This window comes from Salvia splendens, chromosome 20 (assembly GCF_004379255.2).
Source record: "Salvia splendens isolate huo1 chromosome 20, SspV2, whole genome shotgun sequence".
In the NCBI taxonomy this organism is placed as follows: Eukaryota; Viridiplantae; Streptophyta; class Magnoliopsida; order Lamiales; family Lamiaceae; genus Salvia; species Salvia splendens.
Genome location: NC_056051.1, coordinates 1042512 through 1058744, shown reverse-complemented (window position 1 = coordinate 1058744; position 16233 = coordinate 1042512). Strand labels below are relative to the sequence as shown.

The 16233-nt window shown below is 35.6% G+C and overlaps 1 protein-coding gene and 1 pseudogene across 1 annotated transcript; one reads left to right on the top strand and one right to left on the bottom strand.

Annotated features, from left to right (window-relative positions):
• Window positions 1–6236: 6236 nt before the first annotated feature.
• Window positions 6237–7409, bottom strand: LOC121782708 (wall-associated receptor kinase-like 1). The gene has a single exon (XM_042180656.1). The coding sequence runs from the start codon at window positions 7407–7409 to the stop codon at window positions 6237–6239; it is 1173 nt and encodes a 390-aa protein (XP_042036590.1).
• A 149-nt stretch (window positions 7410–7558) lies between these two features.
• LOC121782707 lies at window positions 7559–8626 on the top strand (annotated as a pseudogene).
• Window positions 8627–16233: the final 7607 nt, after the last annotated feature.

The following is a 16233-nucleotide window of genomic DNA, read 5'->3' as shown; positions in this document are numbered from 1 at the left end:
ATATGTAATAATTGTTGGAAAATTTTCAATACGATTCATGTATTTTGATCTAAAACCAAAATCTTCGGCGATGAATCTTAAAGTAGCTCATAACTTAAAGGTAAGTACTAAATCACTCTGAGTTTGACAATGATTCAATTAAGAATAAATAATTGATTTGGAAGATCATAGTTGGTCATTTCAAATGTATATACCTACACAACTACGTCGTCATAGCAGTTTGTTCAGAGTCACATGACATATACACGTCGAATATTTTTATAGTTAGTATTAGGCCACCCGCAACGCGTCCTGCGGGTGGCTCGTATCTCATCCCGCCGAGACGAGACAGCGGCGAGACGCGTTGCAGCGTCCCGTCTAGTCCCGGTCTCGCCGAGACGCCCGTCCCACCGAGACGGATCGCGGGCTGTCTCGCCACACGCTCGCGCGACATGGCGAGCGTGTGAATTTATTAAGGTTTTTAAATCTAAGGTTTTTTTATTAAGTATGTTTTCTATAATTTATTTGTCTTGAATTTATTCTTACTTACCATTTATTGCATTTTGAGTGAAACAAATAAAATTAAAATATACAGATATTGATGATGTGTAAATGAAATGAAAAGTGGGATAGACCCTCTTTTCCATTGCAGTAAATAAGCTCTTAATAATAAGTTGGATAAATACTGAAGTGGAAATTTAAAAAAAAATAAGAAAGGATTTTTGGGAGGGCCTCCGTTGTGACGTCGAAATACCAATTTTCGAAATTAGGGTAGAAAATTGGTAGTATTGTTTTGGTGACGACAAATTTTTCTACCCAAGATAAGGTCAAATATTTTCAGAGATAAAAAGAGAAATAAATTATAAATCTATGCAACCACTCTATGATTATCTATAAAATGTTTTTTTTATAAATTTAAATATTATGGATACGAGTGATTTAAATATCTCATTTAATGCTCCAATAATTTTACATTGTTACCCTTTCTATTTAATTTTATTTATTTTTAAAATTTCAACTCTTTAATTCGATTTTTACATTTCTTTTTCTAGATAAATTCACTTTTAATTTTTTGTTTTCATTAATAAACTATTTTTATAATTTAGGATTAAGTTTTAATATTTTAGATGAATTTTATAGTATTATATACCGTTATAAAGTTAAAAAAAATAAAGTTCAAATTTATAATGATACTGTCATATAGCCTATAAAATTATTATCATGTCATATTTTAATATTGTCAATTCAGTGTATAAAAAAATTATATAGAGTGTATTAATATCACTTCGTCCCACCGAAATATGCACTTTGGGTTGTACACAGATTTTAAAACGCAATTAGTAAAATAAGAGAGAGGTAGAAATAAAAAGTAATTAAAGTATTGTTAGTCGAGAATGAGTCTCACCCTCATTAGAGAAATGAGTTTCCAAAATTAAAAAGTGTATATTCTTGTGAGACGGACTCAAAATGAGAGAGTGCATATTTTTTGTGGGACAGATGAAGTATAGTTTTATAAAATAAAATACTACTCCCCTTGTCTCACACAAGATTTCCGCATTCCTGAGTGGCATGAAATTTTAGGAAGAGTTGTTAGATGAAATAAGTAGAGAGAAAAAATAGTTGAATAATTTAATGATGAGAGAGAAGAGAGAATTTCCAAATATAGAAAGTGAACATTTTAAAAGAGACAAATTAAAAAAGAAAGGTGAACATCTTGAGTGGGAGTGTGGGACGGAGGACGTAGTAATTATTATTTTATATACATATTATATTTTTCTGTTATTTTAAACATAGTACGTATGATAATCAGTTCCTAACTTGGATTTTTTTTTAAATAAAATAAAAAAATAATGAATTTGCTAGGGGCTTAAGACCCTTGTCTCAGCCTCTTGGGTCCACCTAGGTGTGCACAAACCGAACCGGCCCGGCGGTTAACCGCCGGTTCGGGCCCGCCGGTTCATGAACCGGAACCGGAACCGGCGGTTTGAACCGTCCGGCGGGTTGCCGGTTCCAACGGGCCGGTTCAGGGTCAGGGCCTTCTTGAACCGTGAACCGGCGGTTCGCCGGTTTGAACCGCCGGTTCAACCGAATTTAAAAAAATATTATTTATAAAAATTGTTTTTATATTTAAAAACAATTTTAACAAATAAATGAATACTAGAAATTCATAATTGCCCATATATATTTGATGGGCTTACGAATTTATGAAACCATTCTTGGTTCTTACGAATTTATGAAACTATTCTTGGTTGTTTCTCTTTTATAGAGACATCCTAGAATGTTTTATGTTTCACTTTCGATGTGGGACAAAATCATTCTTGGTTGTTTCTCTTTTATAGAGACATCCTTGAATGTTTTATGTTTCACTTTCGATGTGGGACAAAATCATTCTTGGTTGTTTCTCTTTTATAGAGACAACCTTGAATGTTTTATGTTTCACTTTCGATGTGGGACAAAATATGTTGAAGTATTTTCTTTATAACTACATGTTTAGAGCATTCATTCATCTTTTTCCAATGTGGGATACACAACTTTCTTTTGTCTTCTACTTTCTTCATGTTTTGTGTGATGTATATAAACAAAATTATTATTCAAATATATTCTTGATTGATAAAAATAAAGAATTATTGAGAAATATGATTTGTACATAGAAAATATTTATTTGTATAATAATTATTGTTAGGTTTATACAATTTGTATAAGAATTATTCTTTTAATGTGTATAATATTATTTATTAGTTAACATATACATAAATTTATAAACATAAGCAAATCATTAATGATAAATAACTAATGAATAATAGTTTATGTAATAATATTTGTTATTAATTTATAATAATAGATGATAGAGTATTAATATAGACGAAAAATGATGGACGATCTATCATATACTTATAAATAATGACTTTTATTCCACATTGAAAGAAAGAGTAACACATCCAAGAATGTGTAACTATAAAAAAGAATAATCCAATACACTCTCCTCCAATTTAAATGCTCAAGTCCAATATTAAGTATTGATATTTTAAAAATCAAAAGGTTTAACTTTAAGTAGTGTGTATTAATTTTTATAAATAAAATATATTCATTATAAGTTGTAATTTTTAGTCTTATTCAGATTTATTATCAATAAAATTGTAATTTTTCACCTTATTGTTTGAAATTTGTTTAAGCACATTTTATACATAATAAAGACTAAAAAGACAAAAAAAATACTCCATACTTAAAGTTGGATTTGATTTTTAAATGTCAATACTTGGATGAGAGTATATTGGATTTGATTTAATTTGGAAGATAGTATATTGTATTATTCTCTTTTATAGTTACACTTACTCTTTCTTTCAATGTGGAATAAAAGTCATTATTTGTAAGTTTATAATAGATCGTCCATCATTTTTGGTCTATATTAATACTCTATCTTCTATTATTATAACTTAACAACAAATATTATTTCATAAACTATTATTCATTAGTTCTTTATCATTAATGATTTGCTTATGTTTATAAATTTATGTATATGTTAACTAATAAATAATACTCCCTCCGTCCCATGCTACTCGCACTTTTCATTTTAGGCCGTAAATTTGGGATTGATTTTTTTGTGTAATTTAAAAAGAATTTTAGGTGTAATGAGACATCACTTAATAAAAGAGCTCTTAACTTAAACTAACATATTAATTAAATGCATTAATTCTAACTTAAATTATAAATAGTGTAAGGACTTTGTGACGAGCCGAAAAGCAAACGTGCGAGTAGCACGGGACGGAGGGAGTATTATACATTGAAAGAATAATTCTTATACAAATTGTATAAACCTAACAATAATTATTATACAAATAAATATTTTCTATGTACAAATCATATTTCTCAATAATTCTTTATTTTTATCAATCAAGAATATATTTGAATTATAATTTTGTTTATATACATCACACAAAACATGAAGAAAGTAGAAGACAAAAGAAAGTTGTGTATCCCACATTGGAAAAAGATGAATGAATGCTCTAAACATGTAGTTATAAAAGAAAATACTTCAACATATTTTGTCCCACATCGAAAGTGAAACATAAAACATTCAAGGTTGTCTCTATAAAAGAGAAACAACCAAGAATGATTTTGTCCCACATCGAAAGTGAAACATAAAACATTCAAGGATGTCTCTATAAAAGAGAAACAATCAAGAATGATTTTGTCCCACATCGAAAGTGAAACATAAAACATTCTAGGATGTCTCTATAAAAGAGAAACAACCAAGAATGGTTTCATAAATTCGTAAGCCCATCAAAAATATATGGGCAATTATGAATTTCTAGTATTCATTTATTTGTAAAAATTGTTTTTAAATATAAAAATCAATTTTTATAAATAATTTTTTTTTTTAAAAATTTCGGTTGAACCGCCGGTTCATGAACCGGAACCGGCGGTTCAGGCAAAAAACCGGCGGTTTTGAACCGCCTCATGAACCGGCGGTTTTTTGAACCTGAACCGGAACCGCCGGGAGCTAGGCGGGCCGGTTCAGGTTCAAGCATTTCTTGAACCTTGAACCGCCGGTTCATGAACCGGAACCGGCGGTTCATGACCCTTGTGCATGCCTAGGTCCACCAATGACTACACTGTTCATAAACCCACCATTTTTTTACTCCATTCCTTTCATAACACTCGCAATTTACCATTTCTTCACTTAAGTATTCGTGACTCTCTACGTTTAAAACTTTCCTTTTTGAACTTAATCTAATTTTTATGGACGAACCAAAATGGCAAAACTTGTCTATTTTTTTTGAACTTAATCTAATTTTTATGGACGAACTAAAATGACAAAACTTGTCTATTTTTCGTGGACGGATGGAGTATATAATTATAACTGATTTCTGAAAAATTGTTGGCCCATAATTACTAGTGGATATAGTTGGGGAGCAGTGTCCGCCATGAAGCATACAAATTACTTCCTTCTGTCTTATTAAAAATCAAATATTTCCCTTTTTAGGTTGTTCAATTAAAATGAAACATTTTATAAAATGGAAACAATACCATCTCTACTTTTTCATCTCTATTACTTTACTCTTTCTTCATTAACTCATAAAACAATACTGTATAAAATTTCATGCCGAAAACCAAAATTTCAAAAACAACTACTCCCTAATCATCATTACTAAAGCAGATGTAGAATATTGTAACAATTATGCAGTCCCATGTATGGAATGATGATCAAGTTAAAACAAATACTTAGTCGCAGAATGGAACCACTACTAATCCACTACTAAGTTTTACTTTAGATCATTATCCCTACTGGTCCCCTTTCATGGTTCTTTCTTTAGTGTTGCTTTTGGGTTTTTGCTAAAGATTTAAATGTAATAATGTGGCTGTGAATATTGATTTTTTTATAAATATCAAATTCAACTAGTAGAGCATTAATATATATATGCAAATGTGATTGTGATTTTATAATTGCAAAGTTGCAACGAAGGGCTGGTAGGTGGGTGCATAAAAATTATCCTTTTTCATGTATGTAGTGTTTGGTGAACTCCACCATGCCACCTAAATAAAATTAGAATAACAACAAAGGGACTATGGATAAAGTTGATCCAAAACATAGAAGGGCATGAGCTTTGAGAGACTAAAGTCTCGTTGAAGCATCAAAAAGAAATAATTAAATTCCTAGAGACCCTTGACTTTGTCATTTAGTTAGAATCTCTGAGTAGAGTTATTAAATGGAGAGACCCTTGAGTTTGTCATTTCCATTTAAATGGAAAGAAACAAGATGACAACTGACTTTGTCATTTCTTCAGATCCTTCTTAACTACTACTTATGTAGGAGTCCTTTCTATCCTCTTTCAGTAAAGAATCCAAATTTTCATAGTAATCTAAGCAGAGAATACAATAAGATCCATCACCACAGCTATTAAAAAATACCATACTCAAACTAGACCATAAATCTTCATAATACATTTAGCAACTACTCAGTTACAAAAATGTTAAGATGCTTATATTATCTAGACAACTAGGATTAAGATTATCTAAGTAGCTTCATATCATCTCATCAAAATAACAACATCCAATTATCAAAATCATCAAAACAAGTATAATATCACACATAGTAAATATGAATAAGTACATCAAATATAAGAATATATTAAAATCAAAGTCGATCTCACACTTCATAGTAGAACTAAGTGTTCTGAATCATCTCCTAAGGAAAAATGCAATAAGTGCGTTACTCTGAGTCTATAGTATATATGGTTCTACCCTATGACGAACGTTCAAATAGTAGATGCGTACATTAAAGGATGTGTGTCCAATGGTGAGGATGCAGAAGCATTCTTGTAACTACCTGTCCATGTGTATTCAATGTCTGAAATCATCGTGGGCATGTCTTCAAAGTCTCTTATGTCTCTCGCATCTTCAGATTCAACATTAACACCCGTCGACGTTTCAAATATCCTAGAACATTCCAATTCAGTAGCCACTTCTTTCATAGTCGGTCTCATTCTCCCCTTCAAGTTCAAACATCTTTGTGCAAGCCTCGCAACTAGTATCACCTCTTCCTTTCTTCCTTTTTCCCAAACACGGGGATCTAAAATTGTGTTCAAACAATTTTTTTCCATGCATGTTAGAAACCGTGTAGCTAGACTTCTTTCCTCTTCAGTTTTATCAAAAGATATTGGCTTTTGCGCAGTAAGAAGCTCGACCAGAACTACGCCAAAGCTATAAACATCACTCTTTTCAGTGAACTGACTCGACTGAAAATACTCTGGATCTAAATAGCCAAATGTTCCTTTAACCAGAGTAGTCAAGTGAGTTTGATCCGCAGCAATGGACCTCGAAGTTCCAAAATCTGATACCTTGATCACATATTTCTCATCTAGAAGGATATTAGTAGACTTGACATCTCTATGATAGATAGGCATGGAAGATGCAGAGTGTAGGTAGGCTAGTGCACCTGCTATATCTGATGCGATCTTCAAACGAGTGTTCCATGAAAACGGAAATTCATTGTTTGGATCATGAATGAGATAAAAAAGGGTCCCATTCGGCATGAATTCATAGACAAGCAGCGGAACCTCTGTCTCTAAACAACAACCCAACAATTTGACCACATTCCTGTGATTGATTTGTGACAATATGACCACCTCATTAATGAACTGTTCCAATTGGTTCTCTTTAACCACCTTTGATTTCTTTATGGCCACAATCTTACCATCGGATAACATTCCTTTATAAACCGTGCCTTGCCATCCATGTCCAAGAATTCTGCTTTCGTTAAAGTTATCAGTGGCTACCTCCAACTCATTTGCGCTGAAAACTTTTGTTTTTCCAAGTACCCCTTCATTGGTTTGTTGTCGCAATAGAAGGCCGCCATTTCGTTTGAAAATTTTCTCTTTCACCATTTTTTGCTTTCTATCTTGGAACACCTTATATAAGCCAAAGCACATTAAAAGTAGCAGCAGAAAATATAAGTTTGCAGATTTATGTTTTCACATGACTATATTTGCATTTAGGCATGGGCTCTGCGTTCGGATTTGTGCTGCTACTTTTAATGTGCTTTGGCTTATATAAGGTGTTCCAAGATAGAAAGCAAAAAATGGTGAAGGAGAAAATTTTCAAGCGAAATGGCGGCCTTCTCTTGCAACAACAAACCAATGAAGGGGTACTTGGAAAAACAAAAGTTTTCAGCGCAAATGAGTTGGAGGTAGCCACTGATAACTTTAACGAAAGCAGAATTCTTGGACATGGATGGCAAGGCACGGTTTATAAAGGAATGTTATCCGATGGTAAGATTGTGGCCATAAAGAAATCAAAGGTGGTTGAAGAGAACCAATTGGAACAGTTCATTAATGAGGTGGTCATATTGTCGCAAATCAATCACAGGAATGTGGTCAAATTGTTGGGTTGTTGTTTAGAGACGGAGGTTCCGCTGCTTGTCTATGAATTCATGCCAAATGGGACCCTTTTTGGTCTCATTCATGATCCAAACAATGAATTTCCATTTTCATGGAACACACGTTTAAAAATCGCAGTAGATATACCAGGTGCACTAGCATACATACACTCTGCATCTTCCATGCCTATATATCAAAGAGATATTAAGTCTAATAATATCCTTCTAGATGAAAAATATGTTATCAAGGTGTCGATTTTTTGAACTTTGAGGTCCATTGCTGCAGATCAAACTCACTTGACTACTCTGGTTAAAGGAACATTTGGCTATTTAGATCCAGTGTATTTTCAGTCAAGTCAATTCACGGAAAAGAGTGATGTTTATAGTTTTGGAGTAGTTTTGGTCGAGCTTCTTACCGAGCAAAAGCCAATATCTTTTGACAAAACAGAGGAGGAAAGAAGTCTAGCTACACGATTTCTAACATGCGTGGAAGAAAATTGTTTGGACACAATTTTAGATCCTCATATTTGGGAAATAGGGAGAAAGGAAGAGGTGACATTAGTTGCGAGGCTTGCGCAAAGATGTTTGAACTTGAAGGGGAGAATGAGACCTACTATGAAAGAAGTGGCTACTGAGTTGGAAACATGTAGGAGATTTGAAACGTCGACTGGTGTGGAAGTTGAATCTGAAGATGCGAGAAACGTAAGTGTTAGGTTCGTGGCCATGGACTTGGCTCGAGGTTCGGATGAGATGGCTCAGCTCATGGCATAGGCTCGGATGAAACAGAAACCTAGCCATGCATGCGGTTGGAGAGTCGGTTATAACTAACTTGTTTCTCAACGGTGCATCACGGTTTGGACGTTTGCATGTGGAGTATATATGCAGAGGGAGCAGCTCATTTTCAACACGTGTGAGGATAAACAAAGAAGGAAAGGAAGAGAGAAATACTTGAGCTCGTATCTTGAGAGTAGATAGCGTGCGTGTGTTGTTCTTCATTCCTAGTTGTGTTTCACATTGTAATCTCCATCTTTAGTTGTGAATAAACTCATCATATAGTTTCCCGTGGACGTAGGTTTGATTTAAACTGAACCACGTAAAATCCTTGTGTTGCTTCGTTGTTGATTGTTTTGATTTCATCGCTATCACCAAGAAACTACAATTGGCGCCGTCTGTGGGAAGCGAGGAAGGCGATGACGATGGCAAGATTTGAGGCCGAGAAGTTCAATGGCTTGAATGATTTTGGTCTTGGCAAATGAAGATGAGGGCATTGCTTACTCATCAAGGATTGGATGAAGCTTTGGAGCAAGTAGAGAAGGAAGATAAATCTGATGCAAAGCATATCGAGATCTTGAAGAAAGCCAATAGCGTGCTCATTCTGAATCTGGATGATAAGGTGTTAAGGGAGGTTGCGAGAGAGGAATCTGCAGCTGCGATTTGGAAGAAACTGGAGGATCTCTACATGACCAAATCGTTAGCTAACAAGTTATATCTTAAACAACGTTTATACTCTTTCAGATTCATTGATGATAAACCGATTGGGGATCAATTGGATCAATTCAACAAGATATTAGATGATCTGGAGAATGTTGATGCTAAGATGTAAGAGGAGGATAAGGCGATTGCATTGCTGAATGCACTTCCCAAATCCTTTGAACACTTCAAGGATACTATGCTCTATGGAAGGGAGAAGTCCATTACTCTGATGGAAGTACTCACAGCCTTGAAGTAAAAAATCTGGCAGAGATCTGAGAATGGGCAATCTGAGGCATCTGTAGAGGTCTTGAACATCAAGAAATTCAAGTTCAAGCCCTAGCCTAAACCTGTAGCCTCCAAGAACTTCCAAGAAAAGCAGAAAGGGGAAAGGAATGAGACCCCGCAGCGAAAGGAAGGAGACCGCAGCTGTCATTACTGCAACAAACCAGGGCATATTAAGAAGAACTGCTTCTCATGGAAGAGGAAGCAAGCTGCAGAAGGCAATGATCAAGGCTCCACTGATGTAGTGCAAAAAGAGCTTGTACATCAAATCATGAATGTAGTTGCAGAGGCAATAGGAGAAGCCTGGATCATAGACTCTGGCTGCAGTTTTCATGTGAGCTCACACAAGCAATGGTTTGAGGATTTTAAAGCATCAAATGGCTCCGTAATCCTTGGAAATAATCAGACCTGTATGATAAGGGGGTGGGTAATATCAGATTGAAGCTTGCAGATGGATCTGTGATATTACTCACTGATGTGAGGTTTATTCTAGAGATCAAAAGGAATCTGGTTTATCTTGGACTTCTTGAGACAAAAGGGTATGGTTTCAGATCAGAGGATGGAAGATTGGTCATCTACAAGGGCTCCAAGACAGTGATGAATGCTGTGAAGAGACAAACTCTCTATTATCTTGAGGCAAGTGTTATTACTGGAAGCACAAATGTTGCTGAAAAGCAAATAGGTGTGCATACATGGCACATCAGAATGGGCCATCTGGGCACAAAGGGAATGCAGAGACTTGGAAGTAAAGGTGTATTCAAGATGGGGAAAGATGAAGATTTCAGCAAGTGTGAGCAGTGTATGATGGGAAAGAGCAAGAAGCTTCCATTTCCAAAAGGAAGGCACACATCTGCATCAGTTCTTGAATATGCTCACGGTGACATCTGTGGTCCTGCTAAACCATTGACCATGAGTGGAGGAAGATACTTCATGGCCATTATAGATGATTTCTCAAGGAAGCTCTGGGTTCAAGTGCTCAAAGAAAAGTCAGAAGCTATTAAATTCTTCAAGGAATGGCACTTAATGGTTGAAAGGGAAAAATGGGTTAGCCTCAAGTGTTTGAGGACAGACAATGGCTTAGAGTACCTATCTTCGGAATTCACTGAGTACTTTAAGAATAGAGGGATTCAGAGACATAAGACAACACCCAGAAATCCTCAACAAAACGGGGTAGCAGAAAGGATGAATAGAACTATTATGGAAAGAGTTAGATGCATGTTGCTGTCATCTGGAGTTGATAAAAGATTCTGGGGTGAGGCTGAGGCCACTGTTGCTGTAATAATAAACAAGTCCCCTTCATCAGCAGTGAATTTTGACATACCTGATGCAAAATGGCATGGCCACCTGCCTGATTTCAGCAAGCTAAGATCCTTTTTTTTTAGCAAGCTAAGATCCTTTGGTTGTTGATAAATGATAGAAAAAGATAGAAAAAGGGTGCAAAAGTGTCAAGGTGCAGCAGCCTCTGTTCGAACACATTCTGGCAGCGAGTTTGAAGTCCAATCAGTTCTTACTACATACCTTTCTCTTCATCTTCGAAAGAGCTTCGCGTGGGTACCTTGAACATCTAAATCGGAGTTCTGTGGAGAAAGTTATTGTAATTTTATGAACATCACGCAGTGCAGTCAAAATCTGGCGGAATTTGGGCGGAAATTCAAGAAAGAGAATAAATTATTAAATTGTCAAACCAAATCTCTCACATTTCTTGTAGGACACGAAAATAGCCAAAACTAACCTTTTTTCTAGCCTATAAATACCCCTAAACCTAATTCATAATCTCCATCTCAGAACCTCCAATCATTCTCCCTCTACACATTCTACCATTCTATCTTCCACAAATAATTCATCCATCTTCCATTGGAGCGGAGCTCTGCAGATCCAGGCAAGAGAAGACTGAATATTGAAGATTCAACTTGGTTTTATCAATTTCTTTCATTTCTCGTACTTTTATTGTTTTTACTACTTATCTATGAGTAGTTAAACATCCTTTGTAGATTTTTTGTTGAAGACATTTATGAACTTGTTTTGATTTATTGAATTGAACTTTTTCCTAGCTCTTGTGATTGTTTTGCTTGTTCTTGTGCTTTTATTGTTCTTTTGTCTGGCCAACTTTAGAACTATGTCTGTTTAACTAGATTAATCGAGAGATGGCTAGTTTTACGTGGTAATAGGAACGAGTACAACACATATGTTTATCTGCACTCGAGAGAGGGGATCCTTTGTGATGGCTTGAGTCTTAGGAACTTAAGGAGTTATAATCTAATCTATTGGAAGGAGACTTTGATAGTTAGAGTCTAATCTACTGATTAGGTGCACTCGAGAGATGACTTATTCTAGAATCGCTGCATTAGAAGAAAATAATGATAAAAACTAATTATATATTTTGGCGACAATATGCATTAATAAAGAATTAAAATCCATTAGAATATTTTATAAAAAAACTAAAATGATAAAGATATACTCCTTTCGTCTGTCATTAGGAGTCTCGATTGACCATTCTAAGTCGTCTGCCATTAGGAGTCACGGTTCACTTTTACTATAAATGGTAGATTGATTTCACTTTCCACTAACCCATTCTCCACACATTTTATTATAAAACTAATAGTATATAAAAATGGGTCTCACATTCTACTATCTTTTTCCATCTACTTTCTATTGGATTTCTTAAAATTCATGCTGAACTCAAATAGGATTCTTAATAGCGAACGGATAGAGTACTTGTAACACCCCGAAAAAAAAGGAGAAAAAAAAATCAAGGTAATCTAATTAAATCTTTTCCTAGTTGACTTGGTCAAATATATTTCTCCAAACTCCATCACCAAACGATTTCCCCATATGTCCACTCCCTAAAATCTCTCCAACCACCAAATTCATCAATATCTATCAGTTTTGCCTATATATATCCAACCATACCCACACGTCTCCCACTTTTCATAAATCCGAGAGAGAATTTCCAGAGAAACCGCCTTTCAGGTAAAATCTTCATCTTCACCGCTGAGACATTCATCCATACTGCAGATATGCATTAGTTCACCACATACCCAACATCTTTTCCCCTCTGCAATTGCCTCAAATTTTTGCATCTCATGAAATTTGAAAACCGACCTCTGAATCGAATGAATAAAAGCAAACTGAATTAAAGAATCGGACTTTAATCCATGGAATCAAATTAAAAACTCATCTGCGGTTTTAATCGGGGTTGTTTCGGGGGGACGTACCGGTCACAAAGGGAGGAGAGCCGGCGACTCGCGACGGCGGCGCCTGGAGCTTCCACTGCGACGACAGCAGGTTGAGGCAGTTGAGTCGGCGCTGAAACTGCAGTGTATCCGGCGAAGGGGACAACGACGGTGGCGCCATGGAGAATCGCCGGGTGCGTGAGAGAGGGAGGAAGAAGATTGGAGTTTCTGTTTTGGGATTTTAATTTGGATTTAGAGAGAGAGAGTGAGGTTTGAGAAGTAGAGAGAAAGAGAGTTTGTTGCTGGGTTTCTTGCTGTCAATCTGAACTAAGCAGAGGGAGGGCGTGAGATTTTGAGACGGAAGAGTGAGATTAGAATGCTGAGATAGAGGGAGAACGTGGGGAGAGATAGTAGTAGTACAGTGGAGTTTATACATGTGTTCAAGTTGAATTCTTTTTAGTTATTGACTTTATCCATTCTGTGATGGATAGGGAGTATATATATATTTTTTTTTCAAATAAAGTAGGGTGGAGTGAGGTTTAGAGAGGAGAGTTTTGAAAGTTGAGGCAGAGAGATGGAGATAAATACGTGTATGGCAGGGAGTATAGCTTTAGCCTTTTAATTACTTGGCCTTCTTTTTCTTTTGCTAGTTTCATTCATGTATTAAGCCACTTAAATTTCATGAGTTGGGCCTCTTAGATTAGATCAATGGTTTGGGGGTTTCTGTTTAATTACTTTGTAGCTGGCTTGAGTTTAGTAATTTCTGCTTGACTAATTAAATAATCTTGAGCAGGCGTTGACTGAGTGTGCGAGAATATGTATATTCATCTATGTAAAAGAACGAGGAATAATTTGAGCACACACACGTAGGATGCATGCATAGTTTCAAATTAAGTTATTTTGCAAAGTCTAATTTTAGCATGTCATATTATTTCAAAATGGTGAACTTTTGCACGTCGTTTGTGGTTGAAGCATAAAGTGATTGAGGAGTTAAGCGTTTGAGGTGGACTTTCTTTTTAAATAAGGGCAATGCCCTAAGTATAGTTTTATGTGAAAATGATATGAATATTTGTCATGCCGTGTTTTGTTTTATCTATGAAACCTATCTGATGTGGCTTTTGCCATCAATGGATAATCGAATTCGGGTCTGTCTAGGGAGTGAGTCCCTATTCAGGCTAACGTACACCAATGGGGATTGTGAGCCGTCTTTTGGGTCAGCCGTTCTAGTGACTTGGAATGTGGCCACATTCCATGTCATCAATGGATCAGATATGGTAGACAGCTATGGGAAAATGGTTGATCAACCAAATTTTACGATGGAAATTATTTTAGTGTCTTGGGCGATTTTTAAAGTTAAAACCCCGAGGTCACTCAATGGTGGCATGACAAATACTTTTTATAAAATGTTTTCGGCATGAGTCCACTGAGTGCATCAAGTACTCAGTCCTGCATTTCTTTTTAAAAATGTGCAGGTTGAGCGTGACGGGCGCCAGTGGCGGATCTAGGGGCAAGAGGGGGCGGTCGCCCCCTCCGTGCGACTATTTTTCCCTTATCGGGATGTAAAATTACCATGTTCGCCCCGAACAACAAAAGAAATAGCCATGTCCGCACTAAATCAAGCTAATACTATATATTCCGTAGCCATGTCATCACACGTGGCATATTCCTTCTCTCAAATGCTTCCGCTAAGTAGTTGTCCTTCTTTTGAGTTGTTGATTGTTGAGATACTCTGATTTTATTTGAGCTATTTCCATTTGTTTCGAGCTATGGTCGAGTTGTGTTGTTTTCCCCTTTCTTCCCCGCTTCTTTAATCCTCCCCTAGTCGCGATCAACCGTGTTTTCTATCCTTAGAAAATGCGGGCGTGGCTGTACTACAAAATGAAACAAATTTTTTTGAAAAAATAGAATAAATGAATGCATGTGAACTGTGTTGGTTTTAACTGCAACATAAATAAAATATTTAAAGAAAAACTAAAAAGATTAAAAATACTCTCTCTGTCTCTGGAAAAGTATGAACTAGTATTACATTTGTAGTCCATCTCTAAAAATTATTAACTTTCTAATTTTGGAATCTAACTATGTTTCTAATAATGTAGACTCTCACCACTAATATTACTTCCACTATCCTCTAATATTTTTTCTCTATCTTTTCTTGTTTTACTAATTATGTATTAAAACTAGTATTCAATTAAATGTTCATATTTTTCAATGACAGAGGGAGTAAAAAATTACATGAGATTGAAAAACAAAAAAATAAGACATGTGCATTATATAGGTTTCCATTTTTGAATGCAATTTAGAATATTTACAAAAGACAGAAATGTAGATATATAAGAAATGCAATATTGAGAAATGAATAAATAAACATAATGGAGAAGGACAAAAATGACCTCATAGGAGTTGAACCCAAGCCTTCTCTGTGAAACTAGTAGACACATAACGCTATACCAACTATGCTAACGTTTTATACGTAGTTCCAAATATAATAATCCATGAGGTAATATTTAGCGATCTGTACCCATTGTTCCGCCACTGCATAATCCCTTTGTCGTTTTTCTAATTTTATGTACTCATTCCGTCTCATAGAAATAAGTTAATTGGGGATGACACGAGTTTTAATGCATAATTGATAAAGTAAGACAGAATGAGAAAAGATAGTTAAAATGATGTAGTCGATAGTGGCGCTAAGAGCATCCACAATGGGGCGCCCTATAGTCCGCCCTATAGGGCGCCCTATCCTCCGCCACATCAGTACTTTATCCTCCACCACATCCACTTGCAGTGGGACGCCCTACAGTCCGCCCTATAGTTTTAACTCCTATTTTGTAGTATTTGTTTTTTATTTTTTATGTTTGCAAATATATCAATTAGCAAAAACAAATATAAAAGCACCACAAATTAAAGCCAAATCCAACTCTCAGAATTTGTTTTTTATTTTTTATATTTTATGTTTGCAAATATGGAAAATCATCGGATTCATTATTGAATTTAGAGAGAAATTGAGATGGGGAAGAGAGTGGAGTGAATGATGTGAAATGAAGTAAAAGAATTGGTGATATATATAGAAGAAAATATAAAAAAAATAAAAAAAAAGAGAAATTATTTTGCATCTTCCGGACCCCCGCAATGGGACGGAGGATAGTCCGGAGGATGCAGAAATTGCATGATTGTCCGCGGACGATGCATAGGGCGCGGAGGAAGGAGGGCGCATCGTCCGCCCACCTACAGTGGCGGACGATAGGGCGGAGGATGCATCGGGTGGGCTATCCTCCGCCCCACGGTGGATGCTTTAATAAATGATAAAGTAAAAAAGAAGAAGAAAATGGTTTCATAAACGAATAGAGACCATTTTTATTGGATGGATGAAAAAGGAAATTCAGTCTATTTCTATTGGATCAGGGGAGTAGGTGACATGGTACTGGGTTCACCAAGTGACCAAACACTACATGC